The 18,922-nt window shown below is 36.9% G+C and overlaps 1 protein-coding gene across 1 annotated transcript in view; it reads right to left on the bottom strand.

Moving 5' to 3' along the window:
• Nucleotides 1-9,652: 9,652 nt before the first annotated feature.
• Nucleotides 9,653-18,922, bottom strand: part of LOC113225791 (proton-coupled amino acid transporter-like protein pathetic) — a 45,067-nt gene continuing 35,797 nt past the window's right edge. The window contains exons 8-9 of the mRNA XM_026458195.1: nucleotides 11,214-11,383; nucleotides 9,653-9,894 (exon numbers count right to left, since the gene is read on the bottom strand). Coding sequence (XP_026313980.1) covers nucleotides 9,653-9,894; nucleotides 11,214-11,383 — 412 coding nt within the window. The remainder of the gene's footprint in view (nucleotides 9,895-11,213; nucleotides 11,384-18,922) is intronic.

Here is an 18,922-nt window from a genome sequence, read left to right as displayed (position 1 = left end):
ACATGATTTACATTGATTGTATTATGATTAAACTTGAAAAGAATAAACAATTAGACAATTGATTTAGTAGTTCTGTCCGCTATCGCGGTCAAGCAGGGAGTGACCGTGGTACGAAGCAAAAATGAGAAAGTGAAGGAAGATGGAACAATTCAAATTTAAAATTTAAATACAAGCAAAAGGAAAAATGATACGATACAAAAAGGTGAGATGACGGTGTAAGGAGGTCACACCGTCACAACCGTACATACCAAAACACAATACACTCCATACGAACTAGTGTTTGGAAAACTTTGTAATCTGCCAAATAATTTTTTGTGTTCTAATGTAGAACCTTTATATAATCCTGATGCTTATCTTATACCTTAGAATAATAACGCATAGAAACCTAGTCCGCACACGCTAAGTGAGGCAAGTTGAAGCACGCCCAATGGGCCTACACGAGCGGGCGGGCCTTCAGTGCTCAAGGTCAACTTGCACTGCAAGGTCAACTTGCACTGCGAACAGCTCCAGAATTTTAGCTAAAAATGACGAAATGTGCGGTAAATGAGTGTAAAAATACGTCAGACAAACATAAAATAGATACTAACATCACATTCCACAAGGAAGTAACGCGTTTCAACTTGTATTTTTATATAAATATTCACTAAAACCGAAAATTAATTTCGTTGCAACAAGACACGAAAATGTTGCAAAGGACGGATTTCTTTCTCCCAATTTTGCTATTCTGTTTCAAAATAATTAGGTATCTAACGTAATTTTTTGAGAATAGGCAATATCGCGATGGCTGCAGATTTTTTATTTATTCTAATGTAAGTGTGCATTTGACCTACATTTCTGCAAGTTGAATGCGTACAAATGTTGTTTACAAAGAGCAACCCCTAGAGTCTGCCTTACGAATGAGCGGTAAAGTTTAACCAATGTGACGATTTCAAGTGCAATAATGCTTACCTATGAAATGAAGATTATTTTGATTTTGATTCTGGGTGTCGTTTCCGAGGTATTTGAGGGTGCTCATTACGAATATAGCACTTATTTCTAAATCCAAGATGGCGGCCGTGCTTTTTCGAATAATGGCAAGTTGGGTATCGTTTTCGAGATATTTGGGGGTACTTATTACGAATATAGCACTTATTTGTAAATTCATGATGGTGGACACGATTTTTCAAAAAATATATATAGGGTAAAAATATATAGGGTATCCTTTTCGAAGTATTTGGGGATGCTCAATACGAATATGGCAATCATTTCTAAATCCAAGATGGCGGGCACAATTTTATGAATAATTGCAAGTTGGCTATCGTTTTCGAGATATTCGGGAATGTTCAATACGAATATGGCACTCATTTTTAAATACAAGATGGCAGACACGACAGTTCAAACAAAAGCAATATTCGTAATGAGCACCCCCAAATACCTCGAAAACGATATCCAACTTGCCTGTGCTCGATGTAACCTGTATCTTAATTGTATAGGACTTAGAATAATAACGCATAGAATGATAGTTTCATACCAAACGAACTGTCACAAGCGAGGCAAAAATCAAATTCATGTAGGCGTAAGCAACTTGTATCTACGCTCGTCGGCACGCACACCAATATACAAATAATGATGCCATGGAATAACATTTCCCTCAAAAGTGCGGAAATTGTATCTTGCTTAACTCATCATTACGTTCAGAATGCCTACAGATTTGCCCGACATTGTCGATCAGGTGCCTACAGATTTGCTCGATTTTGTCGATCGTTACTGTCGATCGACAATGTCGATCAGGTGCCTACAGATATGCTCGATTTTGTCGATCGTTAATGTCGATCGACAATGTCAAGTGACACGAATTTCCAAAAATTTATTTTTGGTAATCCTTATGGAAATGGCATTTATATCTGAATACGACACGACCTTTCAAATAAATGCAATATGGGAATCATTTTCCAGGTATTCGAGGTGCTCATTACGAATATGGCACTCATTTCTAAATCCGGCGGTAGAAATAATTTATTAAAAGGGAAAAGCTTAAGAAAGATAAATTACGATAAATATAGAAATACTGTAAAATATAAGAAAGATGATTTAATTTTATTGAAAATCGAAGTAGGAAGTAAATTAGATAACATTTATTTAGGATCTTATATTGTTATTGAAGATTTGTCACCAAATGTAAAAATTTTGAAAGATGGCAAAGAATATATAACACATAAGAATAATACTAAATTGTTTGTAAATTAATAAGTAAATTTTTATTGAATTGTTAAATAATTATTAAGATTTTCTTGTAATTAAGTTAAAAAAAAAAATGTGTTTTAACAACTAACACGCAACACATTTTTTTCTCTGGAACCCCTATAAAGTAGTATAGATAGACTATATTTATAATCAAACTGTAACATGTGGTGTATATTGCTTGGTTAGCATTTAAGTTTACATTTTATTTTATATTGTATTATTTACTTACTTACATTCCGGAGACCGAACTATAAACATGTCTCTTTAAATCAACGTATTTCACTCTACCATCTACGTCCATCCTTTTTAATAATATGAGACTACTTTTGACATGACATCAACTAACCCCATTGCTTTAATTACAATGCTACTAAATGAAACACAAGGCACAACAGTCATATACACACAGATACACACACACTCGCACACGAATTCCACGAACTGTTTTAATTAATGTTTCTTTGCCCTAATTTTTATTTTCTTTATTATTATTTTTTCTATTGTTCATCAATACTTTATTTTTATTTTTTTTATAAGTGTATGTTAATAATTATATTCTTCATCAGCCTAAGTTGACATGTTTCCCACTCAAGACCGACTCAAGACCATTGGGATTAGGAAGAGGCTAAAACAGCACTACCTATGTGGTCTCATCACCGTGTCAGCATAAGCTGAACCTCTGCCTTTTGTAGCTTTGTTTTGTATTTGTTTAAATTAGATATTAAGAAAACGCTGTACGAGACAATAAATTTTATTACTGTTATTATTTCCGCTGTTCTAGACATTCTATTGATTAACAATTTTAGACAAGTGTGCTTTTAATACTATTACTACTTCAACGTTACATTAAAATACTAGCGAAAACCGAAATAATAAAATATCGACTTACTATCTAGTAAGTTGATCTTTTATTATTTCGTTTTACTTCATGTTAAATTTTTCAACACGCGTGACTTTTGCAATTGATATCATTAAGGGCGCATTTCCATTACATCGTAGTGTTTTATTTATGGTTGGATGACTGTCGAGTTTAGTCTGTTCCCACTACATTGTGATGACGATTTATAGATTCCAGGCAGCTGCCTTGTCGTTTGCACGACAGAATCTTGTCAAGCTACGCAATTGTCATGTCAGCGGTTGGAAATTGTTTGCCCGGTTTGATAAAAGTTATTTGTAAACCACGAAATAATATAATTCATGAAGTTCACGAGGCCGTCTTATTTTTCGTTAGGGGAGCGATAAATTCCCCAAATTGGTGACCCCGACGTGATTGTCTCGGCGGCCTCGAACATTTACGTGAAAATTCCGACGATTTTAATTTTACGTTACTCAAGAAATAAAAGTTTATAAAAATTTCAAAATACAATGTTGAAAGACTTGAAGACGATGAGTAATACAAATTAAAGGCCTCATACTCCTTTATAACGCTCGCTGGAGTTTCCATGGAGGATTAGCTCCGACATTTGGCTGACTGCGACTTGTGAGCAGTTACGTGTGAACGTGAGTTCTACGACATCTACTCCTGATGGCACTCGCCCTCCGCAAGAACGAATCCAAACCCTACTAGATTTTCCTCCTCCCAAAACCGTACCGGATATGCGCCGTTTTCTGGGCATGTTAATTTTTTATAGACGTTTAATTCCTCAGGCAGCTAAATTTCAGGCTCCCTTAATTGACGAAATTCCCGAAAATTCCCGAAGATTCCCGAAATTTCAGGCTCTCTACCAATGGCAAAGTCGCTAAACCATTTTCATGGACGCCGGAGCTTCTGGAGCATTACGAAGCCTGTGAAGCCAGCCTATCTAGTGCCACGTTCATGGCACCCGATCATGGATGCACTCTTGGGTTATTTACCGATCCATCCAGTGTCCATGTTAGTGCTTGCCTTCAGCAGCAGGTGCACGGTGTCTGGAAACCCCCTGCTTTCTTCAGCAGGAAATTGACTCCTCGGCGAACTCAGTGGCCTGCTTATTATCGGGAATTGCTGGCGGTGTACGAAAGCGTACAACATTTTCGCCACATTCTCGAAGCGCAACACGTGACTATATATACTGACCATAAGCCACTGCTGTAGGCCTTCGTACAACGTCGTAAAAAATTACCTCCACCGCAACTGAACCAACTATCTTTTATTAGCCAATTTTCAACTGACATTCAATATGTTAGTTGTGAAGATAACGTCAGTCGCAGACACTTTATCCCGCATCGAGGCGATTTCACTCGAAGACGATTTCGCCGCACTAGCTCAGTTTCAAATGTCTGTCATAGAGTTGGCGAAAACGCAAGAAGGATCGGCTTAGAAATTGGAGCAGGTTTTGATCCCGGGCACCAACATCACTCTAATATGTGATACCTCAACCGGCCACCTTCGACCTTACCTCACTTCGCCGTTCCGTCGAGCTGCTTTCGACCGTTGCCATAACCTCAGCCAGCCTGGTGCACGGCCATCTTTACGCTTGGTAGCAAGTCGCTACGTATGGCCTAGCATCAACAAAGATTGTGGCGAGTGGGCACGTTGCTGCGTTCAGTGCCAGAGAAGCAAGGTATCGCGGCATGTTAAATCACCTGTTGGTCGGTTTGATTTACCGACCAGTCGATTCCGTCATCTGCACATCGACATCATCGGCCCACTTCCTTGTTCTAACGGTTTCAATTATTGCTTGGCCGCCATAGACTGCCACACACGATGGCCGGAGGCTTGGCTGAAGGCGACGATGACTGCAGAAGAAGTTTCTGACAAATTAGAGGTCATTCGTTTAGAGGTCATTATTACTGAGTTACAGAGTGCCCTACAATTCTTTTCGGACAAGGTACCTAGATAAGGTAGATGACTACGAAATCAAGATGAAAAGTTATGAAAACCAAATAACCGAATACAAAAACACTTGTAAAAATCTTACTTTTAAAAGTAATGTCCTTGAACAAAAAGTTAATAATATAGAACAAACCCAACAAATGCAACCAACTCGAAATCCATGACATACAAGAAGAAGAGGAGAAAAATATTATGTCCATAACTAGTTCTATTTGTAAAAAACTGAATCAGAGGCCTGAACATATACTGAGAGCATATAGGACAAAGCAACAAGCAGAGAGACCCCAAACTACAAAACAACCTCCTACTATTATCACACTATCGGATGGTGGCGAATACGAATGGCTGGTTGCCTCCAAGAATACTAATATTTATGCCTCGGACATGGGCTTTAGTGTTGGCTCATAAATTCAAATTCGTGAGTCACTAACACCGAATAATTCTTTCTTGTTATGGAAAGCTAAGACCACAGGTAAGGAGGGTGGACTTTGTAAGTTTGTATGGTATAGAAAGGGCCTGATTCAGGCTTTATAGCCTTTTTATTTCTCTACTCTTCTGAGTAGAGAAAGAAAAATCTTTTGTTATACCATCCATGGAAGATGTTGATAGATTATTGATCGGTTGAGTTTAAAAGTATGATGATACGAAGTGAGACTGGTAATATATACTAAATATGGATAAGTGCCACAACATGCGCTTTCTGTTTTGGAATATAAGTTTTCTTTCTTTGCCGATTTAAATGGATACCATAAACACAAACATTCAAGAAAATAATGCAGACAACTGGAATGACCTATTAATAGATATATCCCCTATACTGTTCTGCATGTAAATATAAGATCCATGAAATTTCGCACAACTAGAATATATAATAACAACTAGTACGAAGAATATAAATGTTATTGCAATAACAGAAGCTAATATTTCCATCGATTGTGTCAGGATGTTTGAGCTGCATAACTACGAAATGTACCACGAGCTGCGTGACAAAAGGAGAGTTGGAGGAGTGATTGTGTATGTACATAAAAGCCTCAAATTTATCAGAAATTCTACTTCTAGGTACTCAATATTTTGAATGTGTATCAGGTACGATCATTACTAATCAAAACAATAATTATGACGTTTGTGTAGTATACAGACCGCCTTGCTTAAATAAATCACTGGCCGAACTATCTAAACACATATCTTCGTCACCAAAAATAATAACTATATATTATTGGGCGGCATGACCATAGATCTATTGCAATCTAACACAATTGTAACACGATACTTAAATTTTATGTGTGAACAAGGTCTAGAATCAGGTATCAGTCAATATACGCGAATTAATATAAAAAACGAATCTCTAAGACATGCCTCGACCATATTTTTATACGTGAAATATGACTATAATAAAATTAATTAAAGTACCGACACGTTATGATGACCGTTTTAACGTTTGTCCGCTCATCAAGTTTCGTATTAATTCATAACTACTTTGATGTTGTACATTGTACTGCATGTTTTTTTTTTTAATTTATTAAGCATTGGCTTCAAGGCCATCGCTTAAATGTTCCAATACCAAAAATTGTTTTAATTTAGACTGACTAAATTTTCTATTTCTTATGAATGCAGGGAAATATTGTGAATCTTACCGGGCATAATTGATGAACCTGGTTCATTTTCTGGCAATAAAATCTCGGCTAGACCACACCGAGGTCCCGACGCAAGTGTACATTGTTGTCAATAATGACGTGCAGAAAAATTTATGGATGTATAATTTTACGACACAACTCGGCATTTGTTTTTTGAAATTCGAAATTTAAAAAAATGAATTCTACGATCGTCACTTATTGGATCGCTGGCCACTTCTACCTCCGGCAAACTCGCGTCAAAGCTCAATGCAAAACAAAGCAGTTTCGAATTGACGACATATTAAGTCAATATTTTTATTATCGTTTTATTCTTGTTTTATTAATTTTCTTTTAATCAGCTACCCCTTGCAGTTATAAATCTAAAAACTTATAGATGCGACTCGCATTTGATTATATTTTTTTTGATAATGAATTGCGATTTGACTTACTATTGTAATCTGTCAAAACGGCCTTCATAGCGTGGCAGTAGGTACTTTAATGTATTTTCTTTTGAGAAATAATTGTTAATTATGTACCTGCTTTATAATATTGTACAGGGCGTACAATGTGCCACAAATCTCAGCTCGATAATTATGTTTTAAAGAGCTTGATATGCACCACAATCAAAACATGATTTATATTTAATTGTATAGGGTGCTAATAACAATTATATTAGGGGTTAAAGTATGAAATTGCCGTTTTATTGCAATAGGTTCTTTGAATTTTCATAGAATCTTCATGGATTCTTCATGGTTTGAGATTTTCGAATGAAACTTTTTTCAAATGGTTTCCGTGATTTTTTTTTTTTAAATTTGAAACATTTGAATATCGACTTTCAATTGTTTTTGTTATTCAATTTAGACAAGAAAGATGGATACTGCGAAAATTCGAGTGATTTTTGAATACGAGTTCCGACGCGGAACTAACGCGGCAGAAACAGCCCGCAATATCAATGCTGCGTTTGGAGAGGGGTCTACTAATGAACGCACCGTGCGATTTTGGTTTAAACGCTTTCGTGATGGAAATTTCGACTTAAAGAACGAGCCACGAGGAAGACCGCCCACACAGGTGAATAACGATGAATTAAGAGAGATAGTGGAAGCCGATCCTAGTCAAACTACCCAGGAATTAGCGGCATGGTTTAACGTTACCTTACCCACAATATTGACTCACTTGCGTCAAATCAATAAAATAAAAAAATACGAAAAATGGGTGCCTCATGATTTGACTGATCTACAGAAAGAAACGCGTGTTGAAACTTGTGTTGCCTTGTTGAACCGGTACAGAAATGAAGGAATATTGGATCGAATTGTAACATGTGATGAAAAGTGGATTCTTTATGATAACCGGAAAAGAAAAATGCAATGGCTGACCCCAGGTCAAATGCCACAACAGTGTCCTAAAGCAAAACTTACCAATAAAAAGGTAATGGTAACTGTTTGGTGGTCTCAGCATGGTGTTATTCACTATAGTTTTCTCCGATCTGGTCAAGCAATAACGGCAGATGTCTATTGTGCCGAACTCCGAACCATGTTGACAAAACTAGCAGTAAAACAGCCCCGACTCATGAATCGATCTTCACCATTATTGCTCCACGACAACGCGAGACCTCACACAGCACGAGAAACCATTTTGACCCTTCAGGAACTGCAGTTAGAAACCATTCGTCATCCTCCGTATTCACCAGACCTTGCTCCAACGGACTACCATTTTTTTCGTGATTTGGACAATTATCTACGTGACAAGAAGTTTTCTTCCCAGGAGGCAGTACAAAATGCTTTCACACAGTTTGTGCAGTCTAGATCGTCGGAGTTCTATCCCAAAGGCATTAATAACCTTCCCATTAGATGGCAGCAATGTATAGATAATAATGGCAACTATTTTGATTAAATAAATTTGTTAAAAATTTAAAAAATAAACAATTTAGATTTTCAGTACAAATCGGCAATTTCATACTTTAACCCCTATTATATATGATAATTTTACAGTCGACAGTTTGCATCGGAAGGATTATCTGAAGATTTAGACTTTTAACGCACACAATCAACATATTTATGGCTAACACACGCTTGACCAAAAAATTACTATCCAAAATTGTTTTTCACAAAATTTAATTAAAGGTTCATACAGGTTCCCTGTATCTCTAATGGTTTCGGATTTCCTTAGACTGCCCCAGTTAAAAAAACCGCTGTATACGGGCTGGAAAAAATCAACTGTAGTAGTACCAGAAATGCTTTTTTTTATTTAAGCCTATACTGCTCCGCTGCTAAGCAAAGGCCTCCCTCGCTCTAAATGCTTAAGATAACTAATTTTACATATAGGAATGATTCCTTTATTTTTCTTGGTATGAATAACTGCATTCACATAATTTTTGAAAAGCTTGACTGAACCGAGAATCGAACCAGAACTATAAATGCAAAAAATAAACTCTCACTGTTTTATGGTACTAATGCATAAGATCAATAATAAGAATAAAATCAAATAAATGTTGGGTCGTACAATTAAAAACACATTTTATCTGAAAACGAATTTAGAATTCTGTCTAAACATGAAATTCTTTTCCATTTTAATGTAACGTGGCCTGTGATTGTTAAAATGTTTCGGAAGATAAAATTTAAGAGGGTTTTAATCACTAAGGAGTATTGTTAACAGGCAGTGTTTAGAAATTTGTTTTCTTAAATATTTCGACAAACGAATTGGTTCACTTATTGCATTTATCTGATTTCAAATTGATTATAATGGGGTAGATAAGTATATACTCGTAATAATACCTTATTTTATAGCACTGTGTATTGATATGTCAAAATACTAATAGCTGTAGGTGGATCACGCTCACGTCCATATCAGGCAGATGTAATTGTGTCTAACTTGTATTCAATTAAAAGATATGCCGTAACTGATAGATATAAGGTAACTGCCATGAGTAGGTACATATGTAAGTGGTATGCCAGCTAGTGGACTGCATTAAGTCGGTTTTTAAAAATAAATAAAGGATAACAAATCAACTGTATTTATTCACCATTTTGCTTATACTTAAATAACATCCAGAAAATAGTACTAATAAATAAAACAACACCAACAATCCATTCTTCCATAACACGTAAAAGTAAAGACCCAGGTCTCTTTCCCACTTGTGAACTGTTTCTATAATGACTGGAATGAGAAGGCCTAGGGTCGAGAAGAAGATGGCACCGACCAGGCCTATCAGCAGCTCTAAATCTGGAATCGCCACAGCTAACACCACTATAAAAAGAAAGGTAGATAAGAAAAAGGATAAGAAAAAAGGGACATGTACAAAATTTGAGTTATTCCCATCTGATTACCAAAATTGATTTACCACCAATTGTATATTGTAACTGATCCCCTCTATATTTTGCAACTCCCAACGGATCCGCTCATTGTATTTGTAGAGTAACTATAGTCAAGAGAAAAAGAAGTTTTGAAATCAAAGTTAATTCAGTTATACAGTCATGTAAGTTAGTACAGTTAATGTTGTTCATTTTTAATAAACTAAACAAAATACAGTACAATCCTCAAATACATTTTCTTGTGGACTGTACCACAGTACCTATCAGAAATAAACTTGTAGTACTACGGTATCCGGCGGGGAAAAAAAATATTTATATTTATTCTCTAAATATAAATTTAAAATAAACTGGATTCCCAGGGGATCGGTTTTAGGGGATCAAATGGGAATAAGGTCAAAATTTACATCAACTCTATTTAAAGGTGGAATGTAATTTTTACCGTTTTTGTACGTTTTTTTTGTATTGTACCGCAAATTGAATTAATTTTAGAAATACAATTTCGGAAAAAAGGATCGGGGAAGTGTATATAAGGTAAATGTTATGGTTTTGTATATTTAACTAATTTATCGGGCTGATAAGTATTATTTCTTCCTAGCGCAAATAGAAGGCTAAGATAATGACCGTGACATTTTGCTTTAAATAGAAAGCGACATACAATACGGCACAATGCTTTAAATACAAAGGTTAAGTTGTTACGAAATACGGCATATGTAGCGAGCAGAAGCTCATAATTAGTCTACTAAAGTGCCGTAAACATTGCGCAGATGGAAATCATATTAGCAATTTAACCAGAAAATGTTAGGCTACAAAGAGGCTTACATGCCTATCTACAATATAATGAATTTTCCCTCTTAACTTTCAATTCATTTTAAACCTAAACAATTTCCGAGTTGCTTTCAACATGTTTTTTTTTTTTCAATATTTAAGTACTCGTACTTACGGTACATAAGGTAAGATCTTTTGTCCATATTATATACACATATTTTGTAGTTTATACTGCATAATTATCCGAGCCCAAGTAAATTTTCCTATATATTTTTTCCAGAGTGATTGATTCAACACTCACTGTTAAGCGGGATCGACCAAAGTAATTTAAGGTTGTATAGACTATTAAGGTGCTTTGCACACAGGCAAGGCGAGCCGAGACGAGGATTGAAATGCGATGCTCTGTTACTCATTGTATACAGGGAATTCGCTGGTTTGAGATCAAAGAATTGGTGTGATTTCCTGGCACATTCTTATTATTTAACTCACCTGTGAATACGACGCTAAGAGTCCTCAAAGCAATTTGAGCAATATTGTAAAACTTCTTTTTGAATCTGCTTTTTATTCGGAGCCATATTATATCCATAGGGGCGTACATTTGAAGGCAATATGTAAAAAATACAGCGACAGCTATCAGGAACTTCGCCGATAGTGCTAGTCTGAAAGCAAATAAAAATAAGTTAGTCCTGAAAGCTCAAAACCCGGTTTTAAAGGTGCTCTTATTCAGTTATATCTTCAAAGACTTGATTACACACTTGTCTATAATTAATGTTTTTTTTTATGTAACTGTGTCCTTTGTTTTTTCTCTTAAAAACTCTTTTTGGCTTGTTAATCACTTTAAATTTAAACAGTTTCATGTTGGCATTGGATTATTCATATTAAAGTATACTATAATTGTATTATTTGTCTGTAAATTTTCCTAAAATGTATATGTAATAAATAAATAAAGACCTTGATCAGACTCTGTTCGGCACGGCTGCACTCCATGTGTGAAGTGGTATTCTACTAACTCTGCGTCAAGTGATAATTACCACGTGCGATACTTGTTTTATGTCTATTTATAGATAGGTACGTATTTAATAGCAGTAGAGCTCCTTTTGAAAGAGTTCATCCAGGATAGTACTGCCATCTTACCCATTTTTGCCGCCAAGAAGTAATGTCAGCATTACTGCATTCCGGTTTTGAAGGGTACGGTGAAATTACAGGCACTTGGGACTTGTCAACTTATGTCATAGGGTGACGGGCTCAGTGGCAGTGCGCCTCAGATCTTTGATATTTAAAGCTTTGAGTGGCACTGCAACTGTTATGGATAAACGTGTAGTTTGCCATCAGGCGCACGACTTGTTCGTCCCGTCACTTAATGTTATTAAAAAAAAATACTGCTTGTGTTGCAGCTGTTACTTAAGTTTTTTTTAAATAAAGACTGAGGAGGGCGAAGTAGGTAGAGAGGGTGGGATGGGGCGCCCGCTCGCTAAAGACAATTAATTGCCTCTTCAAGAACGCTCGCGCGCTAATTAGATGGCGCCTCACGCCATGAGAATTCGCAGTCCGAAATAACGATCACAGACGTAACATCAATTTTAACTTCGACTCTTCGTCAGTGAAAAATTCTTTATCGCCTTACTTATCCACCAGTCATAGATAAGGTGTGAACCCGCACATATTCTTTCTACATTTATGAATTATATAATTATTAGTAGTTTATGTGACTGTTACATAATGAAAGGCACTAAAACACGGGTGTCATAAAAATATCACACGAGTGTTTTAATGCCTAATTATGTACAGTTACATACACGCTTTATCTATACACATATTATAAGCTCTCTATGATGTGTTCAGGAACCGCATGTTACGACTGGCGAAATGGCGGCAAATAAAAACTTTTCTCACGCATGTCACACAATCGTACTTTTTTTTTAATTCATAGACATCCTAGTGTCGGCCCGAACTATCATATCGTTCGATATCAAGTAACGTGTGAAATTTGTCAAAATTTGTCAAAATAAAACTTCATCTCGACTGATATTAGAATTGAGGTCGAATAAAATTGTTTGGTTTTACAGAGATATTCGAAATTTGAATGTAATAATAAAATCGAATTTGATGTTATTATGAAGCAATATACACCTACTAATAACACTTTCACAGAAAAGAAATTTGTTCTAATAAAACAGTTTATGCTGGTCGTAATTTGCGGTTTTTGAACACATCACAGAGGGTTTATGATATGTGTGTAGATAAAATAACAAATGCCATATTAAGTAAAAAGCATTACTTCACAAGTAAAAGACCTAACTCCTATGGACTTTTACGTGTGGAGAAATGTGAACCTTTTAGTTTAGACACGGAGGAGATTACGAGTGTCGAAGAATTGCGCGCAAAAGTCGTCTCTGCTTTCGAACTTGCGAAGTTAAATGTGCTAGTGCTTAGAAAGTTGAAACGAAACTCTTGGCGACGACGTAGGAATCTTTGAATAGCTAGTGGTCGTGGACACTTCTAGCAAGTACATTCACGTAAGTTGGTAAGTAAGGTAGCGAAACCAATCATGGTCTATGTAAGGATTTATTTATTGTTTTAGTCTTTTAATTTTGGATGAGTTATATATTCCTCGAGTTCCACATAGGAATGGTTTAATTGTTAAAAAATCTTATAATAACGATTGAAAGTGCTTTAATCATATCAATTAATAAAGAAAACATTGTTATTCGAGAAAAAGTAGATCCTGTTTGAGTATCCTTATATGGACAGTCGAATTTCCAATTATGTACACCCTGTTATGGACGGTTTTCAATCATGGACACCCCGCCATGGACGGTTTCCAATCATGGACACCTAAACATGAACGATCAACTATTTAGCCAAATTAACAAATTCAATCTTAAAAAACGAGATCTTGCTTGGTACTTAAACGAATGGTGTGACGTTTCATATAACCCATTTGTGACTGGTAACAATAGGTGGTCATTCGCTTCAGTGCCATGTCTTAAAAAATCAAATCCAGTAATGGACAAACAGTGACAGACACTGTTTCCATTACTTTGTAGACTTAAAATAATGTAACAAGCTATAAACTAAATTAAAAGTCTGCCCTTATAAAGACGGTAAACACAAGTAAAGCTCTTTAATGATATAATCCGATTATGGACAAAAATGTCCATGATTGGATAAATAGGTAAATGATCTCATTTAATAAACACTTAAAATTTTCCAATAGACGTTATGTTAGTCTTTTACGGTTATGTTTTGTTTAGATCCTTAAAGCAATACCAAAACACGAAATAACCACAGATGTCACCACACTCTTAAATACCACATTCAAATATGATTATAAAAAATGTACGTGAGGCGCGGTCCTTATATGAAATCCGTTTTATTTTCAATTTGTTACCACCGTCTTATTTCGCACCGTGATAATGGCGAATAAAGATGGCCGCCAGCTGTCAAAATTACTGATGTCTTCCATTTTGATCAAAAATGATAAAAAATTTTGAAAGTGAAACGAAATAATTAGCTTTTTACCCTTACCCCTATCCTTCAAAACCCGAACGCGGTAATGCTGACATGCTTGGCGGCAGAAATCAGTTAACTCTCCTAATTATTGTATATAATTAGTAAATTAAAGCACTATATATTCAATAATTCGTATACATAATAATACAAAATAGGTAAATAAGCGATGGAGAAAGTTTACGTGCCGATGAAAGGCGGGCGGCAGAGTGCTCGAGGTCGCTGCGCCCACGCGGTGCATACGATTTACACATAATTTTGCAAAAGGCCAGAATATTGGCTAGAATACATTTTTTTCATGTTTTTAGACGATTTAGCATTATTTCTATTATAAATTTAAAAAAATCGCGAAGGATACAAATCAACACATTGTACAAGGATAACACTGTACAAATAAATATCTTTTGAAGCTTTAGATGTGAATTCATAATAGAGCTGTATTATGCTACAATCAGCGCTTGTTTTACGTTGCACTAATTGGAGTGCTCATGCTCCATATTGTCTTTATGTGAGTAAATAATGTCTGTTGGCACATTCGAAGCCATTTTGTTTATTTGCCATTCTGAACTTCGATGCAGGTAAGTATACAAAGTATCAAAATTAATTAATTCTATATTCAGTGTAATGGCTGAAAGTGCTAATGGACCTTTAGTCACCGGTTAGTTATAGTTTAAGAGTCAAGGGAGCAAATTTTGAAGCGTTATTATAAAATCAAACTGGCTTCTCCTGACGGTGGTAATAAAAGAGATATATTTCCGTGGGGGAAAATTTTGCAAAGTGCTATAAATCTGCGTTTCGTGTTTTCAAAGTCAAAGTCAAGTAATAATTTATTCCATGGGTATAATTTTTACACCTGAAAACGTCATTCGTCACTCCCTGAGAAGAACGAACAAGAAACTCTAGGAATTGCTCTTTTCAAATAAACTTAAATGCTATGGAATACACTTTGAATCATAAATGTGTGGAATCTAGACTCATGTTGTCTTTGCATACATCTTTATGTACCTAACTCAGGTACTCTTCAATTTTGTAGTATGAGTTTGGCAATTAAAATACTTTTAATTCAAGGTTAAATTTAGAAAATCTTAACATATGTTCCGGAATCTTATTGTAAAAACGTATACAGTTCCCCATAAAATAATCTTTTACCTTAGTTAAACCAAATTTGGTTATATTATGGATATCTCTTTCTTAATGAAATTATGTGTCTTTTTATGGGTATACAAAATATTTGAGTAAATGTACTGTGATGCCAGTAATGATAGCAGTCTTCTTAAACTTTTTTCTGAGAGAAACCCGAGAACCTAAACGGTACACAGGACGAATCGGTCGTTTTTAACTGGCTTCAAAAAAGGAGGAGGTTTTCAATCCGTCTGTATGTTTTTTTTAAGTATTTGGATGCTTCTTTTTATGTTAGAAAGAGGGTACCTCAATTGTAGCCTCATTTAAATTTGAAGCAAATAGTCCACCTTTAAGGGTGGCAAACTAGGGGATGAATTCATTTCCGCACACTTTCTGGTAACCGATTTCAATAAAACTTGGCAAATAGATGTAATTTCACGAACTTTTGAAGTCGGTTTTTTTAGTACTGTTACCGATTGCAACACAAATATGGTTTGTATATCTGCCGCTTTACTCCACATGAGAATCCTCCTCCTCCATCCATCCTCCATAAAGTAAAGTAGTCAAGCAGTAGCAACATTGGTAAGCTAAAGTAACAGCTTAAAGTAGCAGTAGAGCTCCACGTGAAAGAGTTCATTCAGGGAAGTACTGACACTTTACCTACTTCTGCCGCCAAGCGGTGATGCATTATTACTGCGTTCCGTTTTGAACCAGGTGCTTGTGAAATTACAGGCATATGGATCTTGTCGATTTATGTCTCGCGGTGGCGGGCACAATGGCAGTGCCATTCAGATCTTTGCGATTTAAAACACCGAGTGGCCCTGCAACTGCTACGGACAGGCGTGTCGCTTACCACCAGGCGCACTACTTGTTTGTCCCGTCACTTGGTGTCATAAAAAAAGTGTTACTTCTATATGCAGCACACAGTTTTTCGTTATATCCGACTTGGTGTTGTGTTCTTTTAAGATTTGAGTAGCAAGTGAAAAAAATACTGTAACAAGTGGAGGTCCGTAGATATTATACCCACCTAACTACACTAGAAGGCAGACATGTTTAGTGAAAAGTAAATTTGGTAACAAATTTTAGTCGGAGTTAATAAAAAACTTTCTTCATATGATTAAGACCCTTTATCACTATATTGTATCAGTTTGTCTGTATCATTTATTTGTCTAGCTACATTTGTCTGTAACTAAACATCATCATTAACTCTGTTGAATAAGATACGTCTTACCAAATTTTTTGTTCAGCTCAGCCCTTGATTACTTTTGTTTTGTTCTGTTTTGTTTACCTTTACAAGTTTGCGAATATTGTTCATAGAAATCGCATATCACGACGTCGGAGGACGTAAAAAACATTTTCTGAATATTACTTTCCGATGTTACGTTTTTTAAAGAGCGTCTCACGATGCTTTGCGTCGGCGGCGTTGCGACATCTGAGCGCTGATGCTGCGTTGTGCTAGATATAAATTATAGAACGACAGTCTCAGGTTGCGTAGAAACGGCGCGCGGCGACGGAACGCATGCGTATTGCACAAGGGGCCAGGAGACGAAGTGGGGACGCGAGCTGCCGCGCGTAAGTAATCAGTGTTACGTTCCGACAATGCAATGATGCGGTGTCGCATCCCTCGTGTGCCACGTGGTGCGTTGAAATCATAGCGTTGCGACAACGCAACCCTCTTGTGCCATTGCTCTTACGACACTGGCTAGGCGCAAGCAATTTATTTTAAAGCTCCGAGTCAGGCTACTTTTATGTTACATCTGGCCTATCGTCATATACGGCTGCGAAACGTGGACCTTAGGAGAAGACACTACAAGACGCCTGCAGGCATTTGAGACTTTCCCCCCGAATGGGTTGTGGCGGGGGTCTCTAGCAGTCGTGGTCGATTTCATCCCACGGTGAAATCGTCTCCCTTCTCGGGGAGGGGCTGCGCTGGGCACGGCCAGCTGCTGGTGGAGGTGCGGACGAGCGATAGCGTACCCGAGCTCTACCTGCAGCGGAGAGGAGGAATAGCCCGGGGATTTGGTGCGATCGGGCTGCTCCCCTTCATGGTTCAGCCCAGTCCCACATAACCACGGCTCTGCCCCCGCAGGGCCGGGGTATATGTAAACAGATTCTCTCGGGTAATAAAAAAAGGCATTTGAGACGTGGTGGCCTTCGCATGTTGCGCATTGGTTGGGCATAGAGGGTCACGAACGAAACCATGATTCAGCGTGTTCGTACGTCCCTCAAAATGATACCAGCTGCCAAAAGGCGCAAAATAGAGTATATTGGTCACGTGATCAGGAACGATAGATACACGCTGCTATAGCTGATAATGATGGGCAAAGTGCAGGGAAAGACGCGCTGGGTGATAGAGGAAATCGTGGCTGCGGAACATCTGGGACTCTATCTACCCTGATGGTAAGCTAGACGCCTATCCGTAGCAGTTGCAGTGACACTCAGAGCTATTGCGATTTAAAGGGGCATTGCCACTGCGCTCGTCACCCTGAGACACAAGTTGATAAGTCCCATGTGCCTATAATTTCACCAACAACCTTACCCTTCAAAACCAGAACAGTTATGCTGACATGCTGCTTGGTAGCAGAAATAGGTAATAGTTGGTAGTATTACCCTGGATGAACTCTCTCACAAGGAGCTCTACTGCTACTTATTTTATTATTATTAATAAGTTCATTAAATTAACTATAACGAGCTTTTTCCGGCATGATTTACAATATACTATGAAAGCAAAAGCTTTTAAAAGGAAACATCAAAAGCGAATGAATGGGGTAAAATTAAAATGATCTTTAACTGCCCAAAACGGTAGCAATAAACTTGTAAGCAAAATCATTATTTTTACAAGCGGTATTATTTCTGTTGGCTAATTTTAAGTTTGCGTTTAAATTGTGGTAGTTAAGATAACGATTATATTAAACGAGGAGAACAGCATAACGAGAAATTTTGATATTAGCGTCTACCTACATTTTTTATTTTTAGGAGAATGTTTAAATAGGACAAGTTGAAGTTGGATTGGGCTAGTCACGTCTGCTGCATGCCGAGCGTAAGAGGCCAGGACAACCACGGTGTGGAAGCCCCACATATCATAAAGAAGACGTGGTAGAACCCATCGGCGATGGCGCGATGACTTGGACTTATTTTTAAAGGACTGGCCAGACAATGCCCTAGATCGAGAGGGGTGCAGTGCGATAAAACGAGCTTATAAAAAAAAGGAGGATGTCTTGAAAGTTCGTAGAAGTTTTATTGAAATCGATTACCGGTACTGAGGTACTCTTTTCCCAACAAACAAAGTAATCGCGTAATCAGCACACAAAACAATGACAGTCGAAGTGAGAACTTCCTTTCATTTTTCATAAAGCGTCATTTTAATTTATTTCAATTCGTCACATAGGCGCTTCCCGTTCAGATCATAAACTAGCCCATGTAAAACGATTAAGTGAAATAATCTTTATTTCATAGGTAAGTAAATTCTATCTCTATTTCAAACGAGTGTAATTTACGGCTGCGAGGTGTACAACAAACTTCCACGTGTATTTAAGAATTGCAATAATTGTGCAGAATTTACGAAA

Source organism: Hyposmocoma kahamanoa, unplaced genomic scaffold (assembly GCF_003589595.1).
Source record: "Hyposmocoma kahamanoa isolate Upper Pololo Valley unplaced genomic scaffold, ASM358959v1 174563, whole genome shotgun sequence".
Taxonomy (NCBI): Eukaryota; Metazoa; Arthropoda; class Insecta; order Lepidoptera; family Cosmopterigidae; genus Hyposmocoma; species Hyposmocoma kahamanoa.
Note: the sequence above shows the minus strand (reverse complement) of the source record. Positions and strands in the feature narration are given on the sequence as shown.